The sequence below is a fragment of the Galeopterus variegatus genome, unplaced genomic scaffold (genome assembly GCF_000696425.1).
Source record: "Galeopterus variegatus unplaced genomic scaffold, G_variegatus-3.0.2 Scaffold1271, whole genome shotgun sequence".
Classification (NCBI taxonomy): domain Eukaryota; kingdom Metazoa; phylum Chordata; class Mammalia; order Dermoptera; family Cynocephalidae; genus Galeopterus; species Galeopterus variegatus.
Genome location: NW_007727382.1, coordinates 65,178 through 88,026, shown reverse-complemented (window position 1 = coordinate 88,026; position 22,849 = coordinate 65,178). Strand labels below are relative to the sequence as shown.

The 22,849-nt window shown below is 33.5% G+C and overlaps 2 protein-coding genes across 4 annotated transcripts in view; one reads left to right on the top strand and one right to left on the bottom strand.

Annotated features, from left to right (window-relative positions):
* The window catches only part of ITGB3BP (integrin beta 3 binding protein (beta3-endonexin)), a 62,506-nt gene extending 57,491 nt beyond the window's left edge, over positions 1-5,015 (bottom strand). For all 3 annotated transcript variants that reach the window (XM_008575990.1, XM_008575991.1, XM_008575989.1), the window contains exon 1: positions 4,911-5,015. In XM_008575990.1, coding sequence (XP_008574212.1) covers positions 4,911-4,915 — 5 coding nt within the window. In that variant the 5' untranslated portion in view covers positions 4,916-5,015. The remainder of the gene's footprint in view (positions 1-4,910) is intronic.
* Positions 5,016-5,353: 338 nt separating this feature from the next.
* Positions 5,354-22,849, top strand: part of EFCAB7 (EF-hand calcium binding domain 7) — a 44,132-nt gene continuing 26,636 nt past the window's right edge. Inside the window, exons 1-6 of the mRNA XM_008575988.1 lie at positions 5,354-5,424; positions 7,397-7,581; positions 11,419-11,630; positions 12,228-12,314; positions 13,046-13,241; positions 13,684-13,805. Coding sequence (XP_008574210.1) covers positions 7,398-7,581; positions 11,419-11,630; positions 12,228-12,314; positions 13,046-13,241; positions 13,684-13,805 — 801 coding nt within the window. The 5' untranslated portion in view covers positions 5,354-5,424; position 7,397. The remainder of the gene's footprint in view (positions 5,425-7,396; positions 7,582-11,418; positions 11,631-12,227; positions 12,315-13,045; positions 13,242-13,683; positions 13,806-22,849) is intronic.

The window sequence follows — 22,849 nt, the reverse complement described above, 5'->3', positions numbered from 1 at the left end:
CACCTCGCTCAGCCAGTGAGCGGGAACCGGTTTGTATGTGGGATCCGAACCCTTGGCGGGAGCGCCGCTGCACTCCCAAGCGGCGCACCGGGCTGGCCCCTACATTTTTTTGTTTCTTTGCCATGTCTGTCATATTTATTGTACACTGGACACTGTAGATGATATGACACCAACTCTGGATACTGTTATCTTACTCTTGACAGTGTTGAATTTTGTTCTGGCAGCCTTGACTTGACTACATTCAAACTTTAAACTTTGTCTCTCATGATGGGGAGCAGATAAAATCTCTGCTTAGCTCTTTCAGCATTCCAGCTGTTGCTTCCTGTCAGGCTTCACTGAGTCTCCATAACACAGTTAGGAGATCTGCACAGTTCAGAGATCTTCCAAGGACTCAGGCAGTTTATACCCACATTTTGGGGCTACCCTCTTTACAGTATTTTCCCTTTATTTTCCAGCAAATCCAGTAATCCCAAACTTTTATCCCCTGACTCTTCAAGCCAATAAAACCTGAGCTTTCTGCTTGAGTTCTAGCTGTACTACACCACAGACTACCTCAAGGCAAAACACTATAAACACAAATCTTGCCCATAACAGTTTCATTTTTTCAAGGGTCAGCACCTCTCAGATTTTTGACTGTTTATGGTTGCTCTCTAGTGCCTTCAAGTAGTTGTTTTAAATACTTTGTTCATAGTTTAAAACTGTAAGAGGCAGTCCAATACAAACTACTTTGATATGGAACTCCATCTATTGAGTTTACATTTCAACAATTATATATTTTTTTGTTTCTAAACATTCTAATCATCCTAGTTTAAAATTCACCTTGTCATTTTTTATATTTTCTTATTAATTGCTAATTTTTGTGACTCAACTTTTTATTTCTTTAAACATTCTGTACAATTACTTCATATTTTATATCTGATAATTCTTTTTTGAAAAGTCCTTGGAATTTAAATCTGTTGATTATTATGCATTCTAACTTTCACTTTTGGTAGATACTTTTTGTGTTTGGTTATCTGTGATTCTGGGATATCTTTTGGTTGATCTTAACCTGTGGAAAAATTGGGGGACTAAATTGAGAATGCTTTCCTCCAAACATTTGACTTCATCACTAGCCAAGGAATCCATACCACCCAGGTATCATTTTGGCTCCTGTCCCAACTTAATCACTAAGTCTCAAGTTTAACTCCCTTACCTTGCCTCTAGCCTGAGTCTATTCAGTGCAACATGAATATCTTATATATATTCAGGGAAATCCCACCTTTCATCTGTGCTTACTCCTCACAGTCTGGTTTCAGCTCACTATTTTTGGTTTACCCCTTGAGATTTAATTCCCTAAAAGTCCACCAATGCAATAAAAATATGACTTATGCAGAATCTAAGTGTTTTGGAATGACAGGGACTTTCAGAGATTTTGGTCTGTAAATGAGGGGAGTTACTTATACCATTAGAAAAAGGCTCTATTATACTTTCCTGACTTTACAATCAGGAAAGAACTGTACTTAAATTTCATATTTTTCATACTTATATCAAGTACTAACAATTTCACCAAACTTCTTTAAAAGTGCAGAAGGCTTTTAAGTAAAAGAAATTATATAACTTTGAATATCTACTATGATTCAAAGATGGTTATTAAATGTTAACTTTTGCTTGGCCTGACACATTTCACTCACCTGTTTCTTTATAATCAATACTCAAAATAAAAATCACTGTACTTGACATTAGCACCAACATGACTAAAAACCCAAACAGGCAAAATAAAGTAGCAGATCCAAAATACACTTATATTCATGTTCCTTTATCATGAAAAAGGTAACACATGTTTAAAGTTCTCTCAGAAAATTCTCACTTTTATAAATATATCAGCAGAATGGACTCTACTTTCAGAAATACTCTTACAAACAGTTTTCTCCAACATTAGTGCCATTCTAACTCTATAAATTTAGTTCAGTCACAGCTTCAAACAGAATAAAGTTAACTTTCATAGAAACTGAATGTCCTTGGCTGAATTAGCATGATGATGTACACTAATTAGAAAGACTAAGCAAATGGTACTAGGAAGATTTAAAAAGGAAAAGATGGAAGAAGAAAAAAACTCCACTAGAATGGGAATCGATTATTTATAGCAAGAGCTATTATAAAGGTATATTTGACTTGAGTATTATGGAAAGATAAACATGGTGTGAGATTTGTCCATATAGGATACAATCTTTTCAAAGCAGCAATTTTACCATTCAATTAATATTTATTGTGCAACTATTTTACTGATGAGGACACTGAATGCTGAGTAACAATCTAAAGTTCACACAGCTAGTTAACAAAATCAAGATTTAAATCCCAGTTTGTTTTACTCCAAAGTACATGATCTTCCACTTCAAATCTAAGTTTCAATCTAGATAGGGAAATGATGATCCATTAATTTTATAATGTACACAGAAAGAGAAGTAAATTCAGAAGGGGAAATAATTAGCCTAATGAAACCAGGAGCAGCATTTATCTAATTCATCTGCTTCCCTAGTTCTAAGACAGCATCCAGAGGATCAAAGAAAACGTAGGGAAAACTACCTTTGCTGAGAACTTAATTCAAGGTAGGTAATCTCGAAATCATCTAAAAAACATCTTAAGTAGTAATGTGATGCTTACTAATAAATAAATTTAAGATGTGCAAGCTATGAAACATAATAAGAAAATAAGAACCCATAAATACACCACATAATTTATGAACTAGATGTATGGTTGAATACACCAGCATGCTCCTTCTCTATTTCATCTGCTTCCCCCAAAATGCAACTATTAAACTGAATTTTGTACTTATCATTTCCCTCCTTTTTTTCTTAACAATCTTATCACATACATACATAACCTGAAGTTTACTTTTGCTTGTTTTTAAGCTTTATAAAGATAATATACTATATGTAATCTACAAATTGGTTCTTTCACTTTTCATATTTTTAAGATTCATCGACCCACTCAATTTTCATTGAACATTTGCTCTTTAGATTCATTTTAGATTTTAGATTCTTTAAGCCCACATATATTTCTACAATTACTCATTACTATATTGAAGTTTCTTCCTCTCAAGGTTCAAAGAAATTAAAAATGAGACAGATCATACCCTCCAATAAGTTAGATTACACAATGAGTCTTGCAAGTGCATAACAAAGTCATCATGTCAACATCACTTTAAAACTATTCCACCTTCACATGTAACTTGCCAAGATGACTATTTGTACCACCCTCATATATGACTTCACAATTTACCACATTTAAAAATATAAGTTTACTAACAATGATGGAGATCCCTTACAAAAATGTTATTATGCTTTATGCATTATTTAATTGTTAATTTGGTTTTGAATCACTTTGCTAAAACATATAAACTAAGCAAAGTTGCTATATATGTGAGATGCCAATCTCAACTTTTAAGATTGTGTATTTATTGTCAGGATATATTTACCTTAAATCCTCCTAATATAACATATACCTATTGATTTGTTAAGAAGATAGTTGTCAAAAGGTCCATTTGAAATAGTTTTTTATAACAGAACAGGAATAGTCCAGAAGTATCACCACTTGTTAATACACACCAGTTTGTTTTCACTGTATTCCTGCTTAGGGATTTTTTCTTACCTTATCCTTGCAACTTCGTATATATATGATAACTGGATGATTTTTCTAAGGCAAGAGTAGGGAGACAAGTCTTTTTACTTAATTCTGGGTAAAGGAAAACTTCTTCAATAATCCATCATTTTTAAGGGTATAAGTAAAACATGCATTTATTGATACTTTGTGTAGGACACCTTATTAGATACTGAGTTTCCCTATCTGTTAAGCAAAGATTAATAGCAGACAGGTAAAGGACCTACCTCCTAAAGTCCTTTTTTAGGATTCAATGAGAAAATGTAGATAAATTGCTAAAGCACAGTACCCAGATCATAATTAAAGATTCAATAAATATAGGTTGTTATTATTACTGCACAACTTCTCACTTTCATGTCAATTCCTCTTTGATACAAATATTTCCCCTACTGTGTTACTTTGCATTTTACTCAATCTTGGATATAAGGAAAGAAATAGGTTACTCTAGACAGGGTACCTAAGTCAACCTGGGGACAAGGGACAGCCAGAGAAGAATTAGAAGTGTTAGATATCCACCCACCCCCCAAAGTTCTTTAATGACTTTTTTTTTTTTTTTTTTTAAGTTTCTATAGGGCAGCAACTGTGTTTTACTCGTCTCAATACAGGATGGATGAAGGATAGGAAAAACAAATGAATACTACCTATCATAATGCCTACGGTCATTCTCAATAATCTGATTATTGGCGCTGGACAGAAATTTAGAGATCGTCCAGTACAAACGTACTATTATAAGAAAATGAAGCCCAGAGTCGATAAACGACTTGCCCAACAGTGAAAGAGCCTTAACTAGAATCCAGGTATTACCGGGCCATGAGTTCTCCCACGCGTTTATATGAACTCACCACACTAACCGAGGCCCTAAAGGGCTTTACGAATTATGCGGGCGTTTACAAATTATACCGGCGTTTACAAATTATACCGGTTAATAAAAAATGGGAAAATGGCGGCGGGAATGAAGCACCCGTGTCGGGACACAGCGCGATCCTGAGTGCTGTGTACGTCAGACATCACCTAAACACATCCTACATCTTATAAAATCTACCAAACGCCTTGGAGAAACAAAATTAAAGTGAACAAGGAATACCGATGAGTACGGCTGCAAGAGGAATAGAGGTGGGTTAAAGGTACCAAGGAAAGGGAACTGCAGACAAAAGAGACAAGTTTACACTCCGAAGAAACAGGGAAACGAAAAAGGCTATCGGACCACATAATATCTGCTCTTCTTGCGCACAGAGTGGCCCCAAAACAGCAATACCCGGGAAGGAGATACCTACAACATTTCGAGAATCAGGGAAGCACTGCCGCGGCCGGATAAAACGAGCCGAACAACTTCCTAGAATCGAGAACCCGCCGAAGGATACAAGGCAGCATGAAAAGCGCGGGCGGGCGCTGGACGCTGTGCCACGCCTAACGCGGCCCGCCAGAAACACCCTGCCCGCGATAAAGGATCCGGGTATGTGCGAGGAAAGGGGGGACAGTGGGGAGTCCAGGCCCAAGACTGCATCCAGTCCCTGCTGGGTGCAACACGGAACCCTCTCTCACTACTCTGGCCATAGCGGCCCCCCGATAGAAAAGCAACAGAGCCGTCTCTGTTTGCTCTGGATCAATGATCGCTAGATTTCTAGCCGGACTGGTTGGGGTGGTGCTCTGTGTCTTATTTCCGGTGGCGGAGTGGTGCAGTTGCCATGGTAATTAGAGAAAGGCTGATTTCTGTCCGGCTGAGGTGAACGGATAACAAAATCGCAGAAGAGAACTGGCTGCGCTTCCTCGTTTGTGAACTGGAGTTAGGTAGCAAACAGCTCGCTGTCTCCATGTCTTCACTCCCCCTGTCCCTCACTGTGTGGCTTCCTCTTCACCTACCTGCTTCTTTTACTTCTCCGTCTTACTAACAGTTGATCCGTGTACGTACCCAAAATGTACATATAAATGCAGTTTTATGCCCACCCAGAAGAATGCAAAAATAGATGTTGCCCGAGATTAGCGTTGAACGTATTTCACTGGGTAGGGACGGTGACTGGATGGCTCTCTGTTTTCACTTGGCTCTTTAGAAGCCTTAGGCGCTTAACAGTTTATTTTTGTTGCTATTGTGTGGCTGGTTATTTATGGAGCCGTTTGCTGCAATGTACTCTCTAGGCCCCTGTCTCGGTCTCGGGCTGGAGTTTTAAATAAAGGAGGTTTCCAAGCCTGAGGGGTGCAATTATATATTTATTTAAGCTTCAGTTTAGTCTCTTGTCACAGAAAGAGAAAGAATAGAATTCTGGAACATTTCTGCCCTGGGATTTCCACGTGAGGAAGTCACCTTATTTGGAAAGAATATTTGAGAACCGTTCTAAAAAATACTTCCATTTTAAAATTGCTTGCTGCAAAGCGAACATTCATTCTTTCTTTATTGCTGGAACAGTTTTCTTTCACATTTGTGAGGAGACGCGTGCCCGCATATGTATTTAAAACTCTGATGCTTAATTATAGTGATACCAATTTGCAGTAACCAGACTGTGACACCACATCCCTGTGGGGTCTTTCTAAATCTGGTGTAATATGAAAGTGTCAGGCAGGCGGTCTGTGTATTATAAATAGGGTACTTCATCCATGATAAGCGATTATTATCTTTCCTTCCCAAGTGTAAAAGACCTATATAATTCAAGAAGGTGCAAGTGGTTTAGGCCTCCAGAGTAAGAATCCAATGAGTCCTGAAGGAGACTCTATCTGTGTCATCTTATTGTTGAGCTTGAAATATTCAATTTATCAGGTTGGAATGTATTTTTAGAAGTCAGAACTGGCTAAAGTAACGTTGAAAGCTTAGACCACCAGCACAATTTAGTACCTCTCAGTAACCATTGTTCAATAAACCTTCATCCACATTAACAAAGAAGAAACTGTTATCAAAATTTACTGCCTTTTGCCAATTACTACTAGCTGGGTGACATCTCTGTCCCTCAATTTCCTCATCTGTAAAACGGACAAAAAAGACAAAAATACATGCCCACCGTAGGAGGCATAAAACAAGATGTGCGACAGTTCTTTAAGCTCTTATGAGCAAAGGTGCTATATAAACCCCAAATAATATTATTAATAAAGGAACGCAATAAAACCCCATGATAATGCTATAAATGGGACTTTTAAAATTTAATTATTTGAAATGTGGGGCTGCATTATCGAGACGTTAATGAAATGGCCTGGTTTATGCTGCTGCAGAGGATGGGTGCCAACTGCCTATCCACTTTATATCCAAGTTCTCCTTATTGTGGAGTTTCAAACTGTTTACAGTTTATCTAGCACTTATGTACCAGGCAGTGCTCTATATTCTTCACATATATTAACTGATTTAATCGTCTTAATAACCCTATGAAGAGTCTCATCTGACCGTCCTCTTATTTTAGGAGAATAAATGTGTGCTTTTCCTTTGTCCTATGATTCTGCTTTTGTATTATATTACATCTTTGTTCTTTTGGCTATTATCACATACTTGGGGAACAGTTATATGCATATGTGTGTATATATAAAATTAGAAATCAATTGCCAAGGGCTTATTCTAATTTAACATATGATAATATGTCCATATACATGCTATAATGTTCATCTTTTTCTTCCACATAGAAAAACTTAATATTTTGATTTTTCCTTATATATGTTATAATTTTCATCTTTTCTTTCCACATATAAAAACTTTAAAATCTTTTCCCCCATTTGAAGGGCATGGTGGTGTTTGTCATGGTGATTAACATTGGCTGAAACAAATTTTAAAATTATTTTCTAATAGAATGGCCATCAGTCCAGGAAGTGATGCAGCGTTCTCCAGTCAGAAAACGCTTTCAGAGAGTCCTCGAACAAAGAAATTCCCACTAACTGAAGAGGAGATATTTTATATGAATTGTAGAGCTGCCTACTTAACTGTCTTCAAAAGCAGCTTAGAAAATATTATTTCTAAAGATCAACTTTACTTAGGTAAATTTTTTTAAAATGTAAATATTTTGTCTATTTTTTTAAAGTTATTAGGTCAGAAAGACTGGAATTAGAATTACATTGTTGGACCATCCCGGTTTCTTAGTCAAACTTGAGCAATGGAACTACACTAAGCTATTATGCCATTTTATATAGTTATATATTCTAAGAAATTCAAAATAAAACTTTCAATGGTTATACAGACTAGATTGGTATGTTTAAAGTTTTCATAAATTACTACTTGCTTAAAAAATATTTTTTTAATTCTCATTTTGGTGCTTTAAGATTTATAATAATAGAATTAAAACACTTTTGGCATCTGAATCACTAGTCTGAATTTGACCTATTCTGAGGAAAATGTAGAGAATATAAGAAAATGGGTTGAATGACTTAAAAAGAAGTATTAGGAGGTAAGTGAAATTTTAAGAGAATTAAGAGTTCTATAGTTTTTTATTTTTGTTCGTTTTTGTCTTTTATTGCTTCTCTCCATTATCACATTTTAAAGTTCCTCTGGTTGCAAATGTCCCCCAACAGTGAATTTGGTTCTTGCCAGGGGTATTGAATGACTTCAAGGTCTTCAGTCTCAAGAGAGTGGTAAACAGCAACACTAGATAACAGTGACTGTTCATGTCCAAGGATAGTAACTTTGTTAGTGAAGAAACAGTTATTTTGCCAACTTTAGAAGTTCCCTTAAACTAAAACTGTGACATATTTTTGTAACAGTGTCTTGAGTTTGTATGCAATAAGATCTCTATATGAGGAAATTCATTTGGGGGAATATGAGAATTGAAAAGATTAAAATTTGTTTGATATCCAAATAAAAAATATTATTTGTAAAATAGTTTAAATGCAAATGCACATGACTGAAGCAATTTTTAAAGTCATGAAAATTTTAATTTTACTTATGTAGTTTTAAAATTAGTAAAATGTTTTATTTCAAATTTTAAGTATTAGTGTTTAATTAACATACATTAAATGGTATAGGCAGAAATCCAATATTTAAAGTTACCTCTAACTTGCCATTATTTCTACAATACCTGCATTTTTTTCTTTATTCTCTTGAAAATAGGCCGAGATAAGGAATCTTCTAAGTTTGAAAGTTTAATATTCCTTCTCTTTCTGTAGCATTTAGTTTGTTAATTAATGAGTATGTATTACTAAGGTGCTGTCAGTCTTTCAGAATTACCTGGGAGGATAACAACGTAGTGTTTGTCCCTTCAGTTTTATATAAACTTTTGGTTTTATGGTGGAATATTCTTTGTAACATTGTAATAATTGGCTTCAGGTAATATAATTCTTGAAAAAGAGTAATGTGAACCAGTGACATGTCTTTCTTACTACTAGGTCTTTCATCTCTATCCTCTGCCACTTATATACAGAACATGTGCTGTGACATTTCCATTTCCAGTGGGATAGAGCAGTACCATTACCAGAGCTTTAGAGTTTCCTTTTTGTCAATTTATAAATAATGCAGGTATTATAGACTCATGTCAAAGCTTACAGTAAACCCTGGCAAAAGATCAGTATCTTGGTGTTAATCTTTAAACATCTACAGTTGCATAATTTTTTACTATCATCAAACTTAATAATGGACTCCAACTAATTCTAAACCTAAAGATTAAAGTTAGTCAGTCTGGGGCCGAGCCCGTGGCGCACTCGGGAGGGTGCGGCGCTGGGAGCGCAGCAGCGCTCCCGCCACGGGTTCAGATCCTATATAGGGATGACCGGTGTGCTCACAGCGCTCACTGGCTGAATGCGGTGCGGCCCGTCTCAAAAAGGACAAAAAAAAAAAAAAGAGGAAAAAAAAATAAAGTTAGTCAGTCGTAACTAGATTGTATCTATTTCTTAGATATGGGGATGTCTGCTTAGTGAGTACATGTTTTGGCATAATTAACCTTATTCTGAGAAAGTCCTTCTTTTTTACAGTATTTGTACCCCCAGTGGATGCCTGAAACTGAGGACAGTACACAGTCTTATATTTACTATGTATTTTCCTATATAGTCTATCCCTTGGTGTTCGAGGGGGATTAGTTCCAGGACCCCTGAGGATACCAAAATCAGCAAGATGCTCAAGTCCTTTATATAAAACGGTGTAGTATTTGCATATAACCTGCACATAACTTCCTGAATACTTTATTTTTGTTTTTTTACATATGCTAATATCTGACCAACCTCCCATACAGTTTGAATCTTCTCTAGATGTATAGTACCTGATACGATGTGTTACGTAAATAGTTGTTATACTATATTTTTAAAATTTGTATTATTTTTTATCATTGTATTGTCATTAAAAAAAATTTTTTTAAATATTTTCCATCCTTGTTTGTTTGAACCCGAGGATGCAGAACCTGTGGATATGGAGGGCCAACTGTACATATATACCTATAATAAAGTTTAATTTATAAATTAGGCATAGTAAGAGATCAACATAATAATTAATAATAAAATAGAACAATTATAATGATATATCGTAATAAAAGTTATGTGAATGTGGCTTCTCTCTCAAAATATCTCATTGTACTGTACTTACCCTTCTTGTGATGACAACCAAGACTTCTACTAAGTGACTAATAGATGGATAGCATATGCAGCACGGATACACTGGACAAAGGGACGACACGCAGGACAGAGTGGACCAGCACAGGACGGCATGAGATTTCATCATGCTATTCATAATCGCACACAATTTAAAATTTATGAATTGTTTATTTCTGGAATTTTGCATTTAATATTTTTGGACTGTGGTTGACTATGGGTAACAAACTACAGCAAGTGAAATTGTGGAAAGTGAAACCGCAGATAGGGGTGATTACTGTAATTAACAGTCAATTTTTAAAAACAATATTTTCTTTGTTATTGAAGATAGCAGCAAGCATATGCTGAGCTGCCAATTGTAGGAAATAGTTACATACTTATTTTCCCAAAATTAGAAGGAAAAATATTAATTTCTTTCACATGGATTTTTGACTTTCAAGTTACAACTTCATTAATGTTCTTATATTCCCAACTTTTAAAGGGTGGAAGTTGACTGGGGGTGGAATCCTAAAACTATATGCCATTTCTCTGATTCTGTTAATAGGTGAATTAAGGAATGTTTACTTACACACTAGGCAAAATACTTATATTTTGTTTCTAGGGCAGCATGGTAATCAGCAATTTTGTCTACATCCAAAATAAACCTGTGGAAATTTTTAAAAATTGTATTATCTCTAATGCTACAAATTTCCACAAAGCTTTTGTAGGTGAATAGAAGATGGCAATTACTACAGCTACAACTTCCATTAGCTGAGAAAATCGCCTCTGGTTTATCTTCTTGTTTTTCTTTCCATATCAATGTTTAAGTTATCTAGGTATGATGCATTGGCATAATCTGGAGGATGGTAAAATTTCTCTTCATCTGTGGATCTCTAATATGTTACTAGCGATATGTCATGACCACAGAGAGCAATTTTACACTTCAGATGTAAACTTCCTGTTTCAAATGTAAACTTTGGAACCAAAAAGTTTGTATCTCTGAAAAAAAATCACCCTGTTTTAATACTTGTGCACAGTAAATGTTTATTATAACTTACAAATGTCGGTATTTATTACACTAATCTGGTTTCTATTTCCTTTATGATATTTCTTTAGTTAAATTGTTTAATATTTTTTAGTCCTTATTGCGTTGGATTGTAGAATATTCAGGTTATCATTTTTTACCACTGATGGATGATACACAGATCTTGTGAATTTCCATCTAAGATAGTGGGAAATAGACAATATAAGGTTTTATAGAGTTTAGTAGCACAAATACCAATTCCAAATGTTACAATAACAAATAATACTTGTTTTATTGGGCAGCTCTTCAGCATGCAGGAAGAAATCCATCCCAAAAGACTATTAATAAGTATTGGACTCCTCAAACTGCCAAACTGAATTTTGATGATTTTTGTATAATTTTAAAGAAGGAAAAACCTACTTCAAAAGCAGACCTGCTAAAATCATTTAAACAATTAGATGTAAACGATGATGGCTCGATTTTACACACAGACCTTTATAAATTTCTAACAAAGGTAAGATCTGTGAAACCTTTTTGTAGTATGCATATTTTGCAAAACAACTTAGAATCTAGCTTTGGCTACCAAAGTCCACATTAATAATACTTATTCTTTGGCAGGTGAAATGAGTCACCTACCTGTTATTTTAAAAGTACTTAGGAATCCTTCTGGATGAAAGATACTTTGTAAATAAAAGATAAAGTATAAAATTGAGCCTAAGTTGCTCCTTGTGCTCCTATGCAAGTCTTTCCTGTCCAGAACTCTTTGAAAATCAGTGATAGGTCCATACGTAATAAGTAAAAGGAAAACAAAGTATAAATGGTATTAGGAATTCACGTGGTTTCTTGGCACAATGTTAGAAAATATCATTACTCTGAATTCAATAGCAGTTATCCCTGACTTTATAGTATGCAATTCTTAGAATTCGGTAGAGTGGAATTCAGCGTACTTTCACAAAATTTAATAAAATTATAAAATTTTATTTTATATAGCAGTTTCATTCTTGCTTGACATAATGCTCATTCTGAATCATAATGAAACCATATATTCAAACTTACTCATATAAAAGATTAAAATATTTTCACTATCCCCATCTTTGTGTTTTTTTTTCAGAGAGGTGAAAAGATGACCCGAGAAGAAGTAAATGCTATAATAAATTTGGCTGATGTAAATGCTGATGGCAAATTTGACTACGTTGAGGTACATAAACTCATATTGATGTAAATTTGCATACTGTGTAGGAAAAGTATTTTTATTTTATTTTTCCCCATCTTTATTTAAGGTATAATTGGCAAATAAAAATTGTATATATTTATGGTGTACATGTAATGTTTTGATATATGTATACATGGTGAAATGATTAAATCAAGCTAATTAACATTATTGTAAAAGTATTTTTAAAGGGGCATGTCTTTTTAATAATGGCAATGACATACTTATATCTTGTGCACTCATTGTACTTGACATCTAATCTCTCCAGTTCCCAATTGCAAGCTGATGACTACATTAAAAATGATATAATCAAGTTAAAATATGTGTGTGCTCACAGAGACTGACTGACACACACATGCACAACCATAGAGACTCTTCTCAGAAATGTACCATTTCTGGGGTGGAAGAATCATAAAAATTATTTAGAACAAACGCAAGTCTACACATGTCTTGTAAAAAAAAATAATAAATCATTTCTCCTTGTGTAACATTTTATTTTCACTCAAAGTGTGACCTCCTGATTGAATCATGGCTGCATTTCACTAGGTCACTTGAGGCTGGTCAATCTGATTCAAGAAAATAAAATGAGTAATCGAGTTCAATAGGAAATATATTCCATCCATCAGTCTGTCCCTTGCCTACTAATGTCAATTTACCTTCTCCTCCCAAATGTATGATCGAATATTTTACCCACTGAACTGCTTTTTTATTTCCTGTAGTTTTGTAAATTATATATGACCACCAATGAACGATGTCTCAAGACTACACTAGAAAAACTGGAGGTTGACAGTAAACTGAGGCGTCAACAGTTTGGAAGCCACATTGAAGGGTCCCCTGAAAGGGACCCGTCACCAGTACCAAAGCCATCACCTAGAATCATAAGAAAAACTGATCAGGAAACATTCTCAAATAAAGGTATTTACTTTTAACATAAAGAATTTCTTGATCAGGAATGAAGAGTCATATTCAGATAAATTTTTCCTCCTATCTTAGCTTATCAATGATTAAGCAAATGTGAATCCAACTTTTGTTAGCAATCATTTCTAGACTCTGTTAGCTGTAAAAATCTATTGAAAAAATATTTTATTATAGAACTTGGTTATGCTCATCATGTTTTATTAAAGCTAAAATTTCAGACTAAAAGGTGACATATTGAAATAAGAAATCTTATTAGTAAGTAGCCCATAAATCAGGGACCATTAGAGCTTGATAAATATAAAACTTTTGACTTTATTTCTATAGGAAGAACAAAGAGAGTGAAATTAGTACAATAGACATTTTATATTACATTGTTTTTAGAAACAAACACCAACTGACTTTTCATAAGGTGAGATCATATAACTATTACTTGTTACAGGTGACACCAGGAGTTCCTTACTGTCTGCAACTAGAACGTTCAAAACATCTCTTTCTTTCACAATTACCATGGGTGCTAATAGTAACCGAAACTCAAAGTTAACTGAGCCAAGCTTAATAAAGGTACAGTATTTTAAATTAATAGATATGACTTTTTCCAAGAAAATTTGACAGTAATTTTATTAATATCTATTCAGTGTCTACAGAGAACTAGTAAAATTTGTGAAGTAATTCTTTGAGATTTTTCTTTGGAATGCAGCATTTCTACCTATAAGCCAGTTATAATACTTTTTAAGTAAAAATAATGAATAAGAATACTATTATAGGAGCTTCAGTTTGAAAATGATGACCCTTGATGAGTAGATTATCTAATTATATATGTTGGTAAGCGAATTTTTTGTTTTGTTTAACAATACTTTCCATAGGTGTTTCTTATAAATAAATCATTCATTCAATATGAATTCCTATGAGAGAAAGACAACAAAGTCACTTTGCTAAGTCAATATTTGTAGAGTGTTAATATTGATCTTCTTTCTTTGTTTTCCCTTTCTAGACTCAACCTTTACTAGTTTTCTTTCAACAGAAAATAATAGCTACAGAAATATAAAACATTAACTGGAAACTGCTAGGATACATTAAAAATGTGCACCTAGAGACCTCTGTATAAGGGGGAAAATGGTTATGACCACATACTATAACTGCTGTTAGAAAACTGAACTGATTGTTCTCAAGAGTTACATTTTTGTTTCAAATAACAACTCTGTATTTGTTATTGAACTCTGAAGTCCCTTATATCTTTAAATTGCTAGACAGTGACATTTGTTCTATATTAAAATTTTAAAACATTATCTCCAAGGAATTTTGTTCAGACTGTTTAGGAATCCATACACCCTAAGCAATTTGGTGTGCATGTCCAACATGTTCAAACACAATATTTACTGTTCCAACAATATTATTTTCCACCAATGGAACCTTTTGTATTTTGCAACTAACTTAAAGGCTAATAAAATTAACTTAGTTAAATAATTATGTTTACCTGATTCAAAGTGAAAATAAACATAATTTTAGCCAGTGTAAAGAGAGCTATAAATAAATATGGATTATATTAAATCATAATAAGACTTTTTCTCTGTGTCGTTAATTGGGCCCATACCAATACAGTTTCTTTAATTTACTTCAGTTCAACAAATATTACTAAGCAGCTAATGTATGCCATCTATTTTGCTTAGTAAAATACGGGTCTTGAATTAAAAATCAGAAAATTTCATTTGATTATTAACAGTATACTAAAATAGTATAGCATAGTATTTTATTTATACATACATTTGACGAGTATTATTGAGTGACTACTCTGTGCCAAGCAGTGCTCTAGGTGCTGATTAAGACCTTTGGATAGAGACAGACCTGAGCATGAATCTTAGCTTTGTCACTTAATAACTGTGTGACTTTGGGTAAGGTAGTCAGCAGCCCTTCTGACTTTCAGTTTCCTTATCTGTAATTTGGGAATAATTATATTTAGTGTGATTTAGAAAGATTTAAGTCATCTAACATATGTGAAGCATTTAGCACAGTGCCAGGGACATAGTATTCACTTTAATAAATAATAGTGTTAAAATTATTTCAAGACTAAGAAATGACTGTAGGTCTTTAAATGGGAATGACACAAAGAAAATAAATTTTTTAAAAAGTTATTCTACTATTATATTGTATATGGAGACCTCAAATTAAAGAGACTATCTGAGAAACTGATAGAGTTATCCAGATATGAGGGTACTTCAAAAAGTTTGTGGAAAAACAGAGTTAGAAGATAATACCAACCTTTTCATGAACTTTTTGAAGACCCCTCATATAAAGTGTTGATAGTTTGGCCTAGGGTATTACCTGAATGTAGTAAGGAAGGGGCAGATCTAATAAAAAATGCCCAAATTATTAGTTGTTAGGCCATTGCAACTATATAACAAGAAAGTTTTGCATCTAAAACATCAAGAGCATGGAAAGGTACATCTAAATAATAGGTTGCATCTGATAATTTGGGAATTGGGTAAAAGGTACTAAGAGAATTTAACGATTAAAAGAAGATGGCATACTCTCAACTTTTAAATTCTGTGACTTTCATATAAAATTTAATGTCTTTGGAAATATTGGATAGCCCTGTATTTCTTACCTTTTTACATCCAGTTTCTGATTTTGATATTGCCCATTGTTGTTTACTATCTGGTGTTTCTTAGATGAGCTGAAATTTTTTTTTTTTTTTGTCCTTTTTGAGACCGGCCGCACCGTGCTCAGCCAGTGAGCACACCGGTCATCCCTATATAGGATCTGAACCCGCGGCGGGAGCGCTGCTGCGCTCCCAGCGCCGCACTCTCCCGAGTGTGCCACGGGCTCGGCCCCTGAAATGGTTTTTAAAAAATATATATGACCCTTTTGTTATTCAGGAGGATTCAGTTCTTTGTTTACATTTTGCTTTGAAGTTATTTTTTTAATTACATAAATTTTATACATTTCTGAGGTTTTATAACCACTCTGAGGACTTGGTTATGAATATAAGAATAAATTGCTAAAAGGATTGTTAAATTAATTGTCTTCAAATACTTTAAATCTATTTTAAATGAGTTTGGGTATCTCAATTTCATGTGGAACAGAGAAGTATGGAATTGGGACAGAGAAGGAGGGACTTTTCAGAAATTAGAAAATTGTAACAGGGTAAGAATAAGCCAGATTTTAAACCATAATTCCACACAATTGGTAAAGGACTTGAATTACAGGAGGAAAATAAGACCCTCACAGGGACTATACATATATAACTCTCTATTGGCCATACTTAGGTACTGTATTACCATTCTTTATTTAATCCTCAATTCTGTTGATATGCTGAGGTTCTATAATGTGCCAAGGGATGTCAGGAATTTTCCTTTGAGAAAGGAATAGCTTCAACTTCCTTGCTAAGGCCAGTCATAGCTAGAATTAGAGTAAGCACCAAACCATAAGTTGTAAACTCCAGAGATGAAATACTTCCCATGCTGTATTCAGACTCATAATTAGAATATGCCTACATGTATTTTTTACATGTGTACTATATGTTGTACAACATATGCACACACAATACATATGTGGTAAAAACTATGTTATAAATGTCTATATATATTGCATAGCAAATGTACAACATATGTATGTGTTGTACATCATACATATTATATATATATATATGTCTAACAATACAGATATAAACATTTAAAACTCAAAATGGTTTGTTGTCTGTTAATTTTTGTGAAAGCTCCAAATAATTTTGTTGCAACGGTTTCTCACATTTTCAAAATGTTGATCAATCTAACCTGTCAATTAGGTGCCAATCTATATCAATTTTTCCTTTTATAAATCATCAATAAATCATCAATTTAACCTTGTATTTTTAAGCATGTAAAGTTTATAATTCATTAATAACAAAAAGTTCAATAACTGTCTATTTATCTACTTGTCTTAATATACTGAAAAGCAAATAGCTTTCTAAGTATGTGACATAGGATATCTTTATTTAAAAAAACAGTGATAATGATGATGATGATGATATAAATTCCTCCTCTGACTATATCTATGGCAGATCTACTGCTTAATAATTCTACCTTACCTAAAATTTTAGCAATTGTACAGAATTGTATGTAAAAACAAATCATGTTTATTCACTACAGTGTTCCAAGAAAAATGTAATTTTACTAATATATTTGTTTTGATAGCTAGAATTTTCTGCTTTACTATTTGTAGTTTGTGCTTTTCAACATTTGCTTATACATTAAGTAAAATTTGTATAGGACAAATAAATGAAGTAATAGTTCTGTTTGCATTTATATGAATTTACTTGAATTGGTAGAATATAGCACCATCTCATGCCCTATGTAAGAATTACAAGCTATTATTTTGTTCCTGTTGTCAAAAAACTACGTCATACATGGAATTTCTTACTCTAGCATTCTAAAAAAATTTTTTTAACTCAACCTTCTTCCATTTTTCTCATAATACTCAAACTGCCAACTTGATATATAATCCTTTCAAATTGATTTATTGGGATGAGCCAGCCAATTTGTCAGAACTTTTTTCTTTTAACTTATAACATTTTAGTCTAGATCCTAGAGCTTTGTGCGATCGAACATCTATTTCTTTTCAAGAAAATTTTAGGTTAAATAAGCATCGTGTATTTAATAACTCTGGTCGATCTTAAAAAATTGAATGCTTCCTTTTAAACAGAGGTACAAATTCTCCTAAAAATGTTATTTAATATTCAAATTAATCCTATCATTACACTGAAGTTTGTTTGATATAAATGATGTGGCATTTGTCTTACTTCTGTTTTATAATGGCTGTTGTTCTACCATTTTCCAGCCTTATTACCCAATGTATAATATTGTAATATGCAGTTTGGCTGTCTTTCCAATGTAATTTATGAATTCTCTTCTAACATAGCCTTATTTTGTAGAATTGGAAGTTAGGAAAGACTTCTAATAAACGTGTTTAACTTGCTCCCCAGCTAAATTTTATAAAGCCATCTCCTGTCAGCTTATGGCACTGTCCCCAGAAGTACCATCAGCACATGGAAAAATTCTTCCATCTTTGAGTTTTCCAAATGGCACAAATTATGTTCACTACCAGTGTGCTAAAGTACATTATTTTTTACAATTTTATTTAAACATTTTATTAAACTAGGGGGGTGCTACGCCTATGATTACAATACACATTTAAGAAATTTTGCAGCTACTAAACCTATATTTTGGGATAAGAAAGGCAAATAATTAAGTTTATCTTAACACAAATATATGGATAAGTCAGAATGATAATGCTTTATCATGCTTTATTATAATAATATCTAAACATGAAGTTTTTTAAAAAAACTTGTTTTTTAAAAAAATCATGGCAGATATTTAAATGTGACATAGAACAGAACTTAGTTTTGGGATAAGAAAGGCAAATAATTAAGTTTATCTTAACACAAATATATGGATAAGTCAGAATGATAATGCTTTATCATGCTTTATCATAATAATATCTAAACATGAAGTTTTTTTAAAAAACTTGTTTTTTAAAAAAATCATGGCAGATATTTAAATGTGACATAGAACAGAACTTAGAATATAACTGGTATACTGAGAGAAAGTAAGGAGACCTAGGTTCCAGCTCTGGTTCTGTAATCAATGAGACCCATGACATTATTCAGATCACTTTATTTTTCAGACTTTCTCACCAATCAAAAGAGAAGTATGGACTAGATTGCTTTTTAGATTCCTACCTTTAATCTGTAATTCTATCCTAGTATCCCTTACTATTCAAGATAGGTAGATATAAAAAATATATTCATAAAATTGGATGAAGTCCCATGTGATAATGCTATAATAAAAACTGAAAGGAAAACATTTTAAATGTTTTTCATTTAATGTCAGAATGATAGTTCAAACTGAACTGTCTGGAAGAATATCTTGTCTAAGTACTGTATACTCATATCTTCCTTTTCTTGTCTTTAGCAGTCATCATTATCCAAGGTCATGTCGATTATGTTAAGGCCAATTGGCTCTGAACTTATGTCAGCTTCTGTTGTTAGTCCACACATGTTCCTATCCAAGAGATTTACAGGGAAGCTAAATGAAAGTGTGCATATTCTGACTCATCATTAATAGTTGAACTTAAACTTTTGGCTCAAGCCCAAGTTTGAACCTCATTGTGTTAGAGATAGTAAAAATTTTGAATTTGGTACCCTGAGTATGTTTTCTTTTGGAAACGTGACCTAATGGTAAAAGCGTTGACCCAAAATTTTTGGACTCTAGACCTAATATTTCTATAAACTCCTTGTAAAATATTGAATATATGTAATCTCTGGGTACCTCAGTTTTTCTGTTTATTAAATGACTAATTTATATCTACCCTGTATTGCCTCATAGGAATGTTGTTGAAATGTCATATATAATAACTTTTTTTTTTTCCCGACTGTTAAGGGGATTGTAACCCTTGGCTCAGTGGCGTTTCACACCACGCTCAGCCAGTGAGCACACCAGCCATCCCTATATAGGATCTGAACCCGCGGCCTTGGTGTTATCGGCACCGCACTCTCCCAAGTGAGCCATGGGCCGGCCCTATAATAACTGGTTTTTGTCATAGGCAATATACTAAAGAAGATGAATTCCAATAATTTAAGGTCACATCTTAATTGCTCAGAATTAAGAATACACATATCTTTTATAACCTAAATGTGTGACAGAACATGAGACTAATGACTGGTTAAAAGCTTGAGTAATATTCAGCAGTAATGATAAAATCTTAAAATTTGATTTAAGAAGAAAGTTCCAAAGAAAAGATAAAACTAAAAATGGAAAACTTACATAAGCTGAGAGATAAAACTAAAATAAAAGAAAATAGAGAAAATAAAAGGATGGTTAATATCTGAAATAGTCAAAAGAATTTATTAAAATATGTAAGAAAAATGCCAAGTCTGCAATAGAGCCATGAGAATAGGAGATGAATAGGCATTTCAACACAAAAAGGAAACAAAAATAATAAGCACACCAGGAAATGTTCAACCTTGCTAGTAGTAATCAGAGAAATTCAAATTAATGCAAAAGTTATTATAATACCATTTTTTACTGTCAGTTACTTCAGGCATATAAAAAATATATGGAATATTATAATAGATGTTTTATGTACCCACACCTCACCTAAGAAATCATCCCTCACCACCACTCAAATTAATACTGACTAAATAATAGTAAAATTATTACATGATATACCATTGGTGGTCTTATAAAATTGGCATCACTGTTTACAAAGCAATATGGGAATACATGTCAATAGCCTTAAAGACATACATACTTTTTGCGTAGAAGTTCTCAGGGAAATCATTCATCAGAAGAAAAACATTTACATAAAATAGCATTTATTTTAGTATTATTTATACTGATGAGAAATTGAAAATGAACTAAATATTCAACATTTTAGAAATAGTTAAATAAGTAATGATATACCAGCTCAATTTCTAATCATAGAACCAGTTAAGTTGAAATTTTGAATATTGCATAGCAAAATGGTTTTTCTTGTTGTGTAATATACAAAACATAAAACCATTTTACCCATTTGCAAGTGTATAGTTCTATAGCATTGTTCATTCACACTGTTGTACAGCCATCACTACCATCCATCTCTAGAACTTTTTCATCTGAAACTCTACCCACTAAACAATAACTCCCCATTTTCCCCTTCCCTAAGTCCCTGACAACTATCATTCTACTTTTTGTCTCTCTGAATTTGACCACTCTGGATACCTCAAATAAGTGGAATCATACAATGTTTGTCCTTTTGTGTCTGCTTTATTCACTTAGCATAATGTCTTCAGGGTTTATCTATGCATAGCATGTGTCAGAATTTCATTTCTTTTTAGGCTGAATTATATTTCATCATATGTATATACCATGTTTTGTATATCTATTTATCATCGATGGACATTTGGGTTGTTTTCACCTTTTGACTATTGTGAGCAGTGGTGCTATGAACGTTGATGTACAAATACCTGTTTAAGTCACTGCTTTCAAATCTTTTGGGTATATACCCAGAAGTGGAATTGCTAGATCATATGGAATTCTATGTTTAATTTTTTGAAGAACTGTCATAATGTTTTCCACAGTGGCTTCACCATTTTACATTCCTGTGAGCAATGCACAAGGGTTCCAGTTTTTCCATATACTCACCAACACTCATTTTCTGGGTTTTTGGTAATAACTGTCATAATGGGTGTGATTAATTTGCCTTTCCCTAATGATTAGTGATGTTGAGATCTTTTTATGTGCTTATTGGCCATATGCATATCTTCTTTGGAGAGATGGTCATTCAATTTCTTTGCATATTTAAAAAATCTAGTTATTTGTTTTGTTATTGTTGGGTTGTAGGAGTTCTTTATATATTCTAGATATTAATCCTTTTTCAGATAGATGATTTGCAAATAATTTCCACCATTTCATAGGTTGCCTTTTCACTCTGTGCCTTTTCACTTTGATACACAAAAGTTTTTAATTTTGTTGAAGTCCAGTTTATCTAATTTTTCTTTTGTTGCCTGTGCTTTGGGTGTCGTGTCCAAGAAATCATTCCTAAATCCACTGTTAGGTTCCTCCTCTGTTTTCTTCTCAGAGTTTTATAGTTTTAGCAATTATGTTTAGGTCTTCAGTCCTTTTCGAGTTAATATTTGATATGGCATAAGCTGAGGGTCCAAATTCATTCTTATGCATGTAGGTATCCTGTTTTCCCAATGCCATTTGTTTAAAAGACTGTCCTTTCCCTCACTGCATGGTCTTGGCACCCTTGGTGAAAAATTTGATATGGCATAAGCTGAGGGTCCAAATTCATTCTTATGCATGTAGATATCCTGTTTTCCCAGTGCCATTTGTTTAAAAGACTGTCCTTTCCCTCACTGCATGGTCTTGGCACCCTTGGTGAAAATCATTGGACCATATGTGAGGATTTATGTCTGAGCTATCCATTCTCTTCTATTGATCTTATATGTCTGTCTTTATGCCAGTACCACATTGTTTTTGTTACTGTAGATTTGTAGAAGTTTTGAAATCAGAAAGTGTGAGTCTTCCAACTTGATTCTTTTTCAACAGTAAAATGTTTTGGGTATAAGATAAAATTTAAAATCAGAACATAAAATGGTGTTTATTAGAATGTAAAAAATAGGTTTCTACATCAGGCCAGTATTAGAAAGGACTACATAAAAATCAAAGATAAGATGGTAGAATTATAGGGATTTTTTTCTAATTTTAAATTTCTTATTTTAAATATAATAAAATAATATAAAAAATGGAAACCATCATGTTAAGTGAAATAAGTCAGGCACAAAAAGACAAATACCAGATGGTATCACTCATATGTGGAATCTTAAAAAAAAAATGTTGTCCTCAAAGAAGTAGAGAGTAGAATAATGGTTACCAATGACAGGGAAAGTGGGGAGGAGGAAAAATGGTGGATTAATGGGTACAAAACTATGCTATCTACCCTAAGTGAATCATTGCGCAGTATATGCGTGTACTGAAACAACACACTGTACTCCACAAATATGTACAAATAGGTATTAAAAGAAAACAATTATGGGCCGGCCCGGTGGCGCACTGCTATAGTGCGCCGCTTGGGAAGCGCGGTGGCGC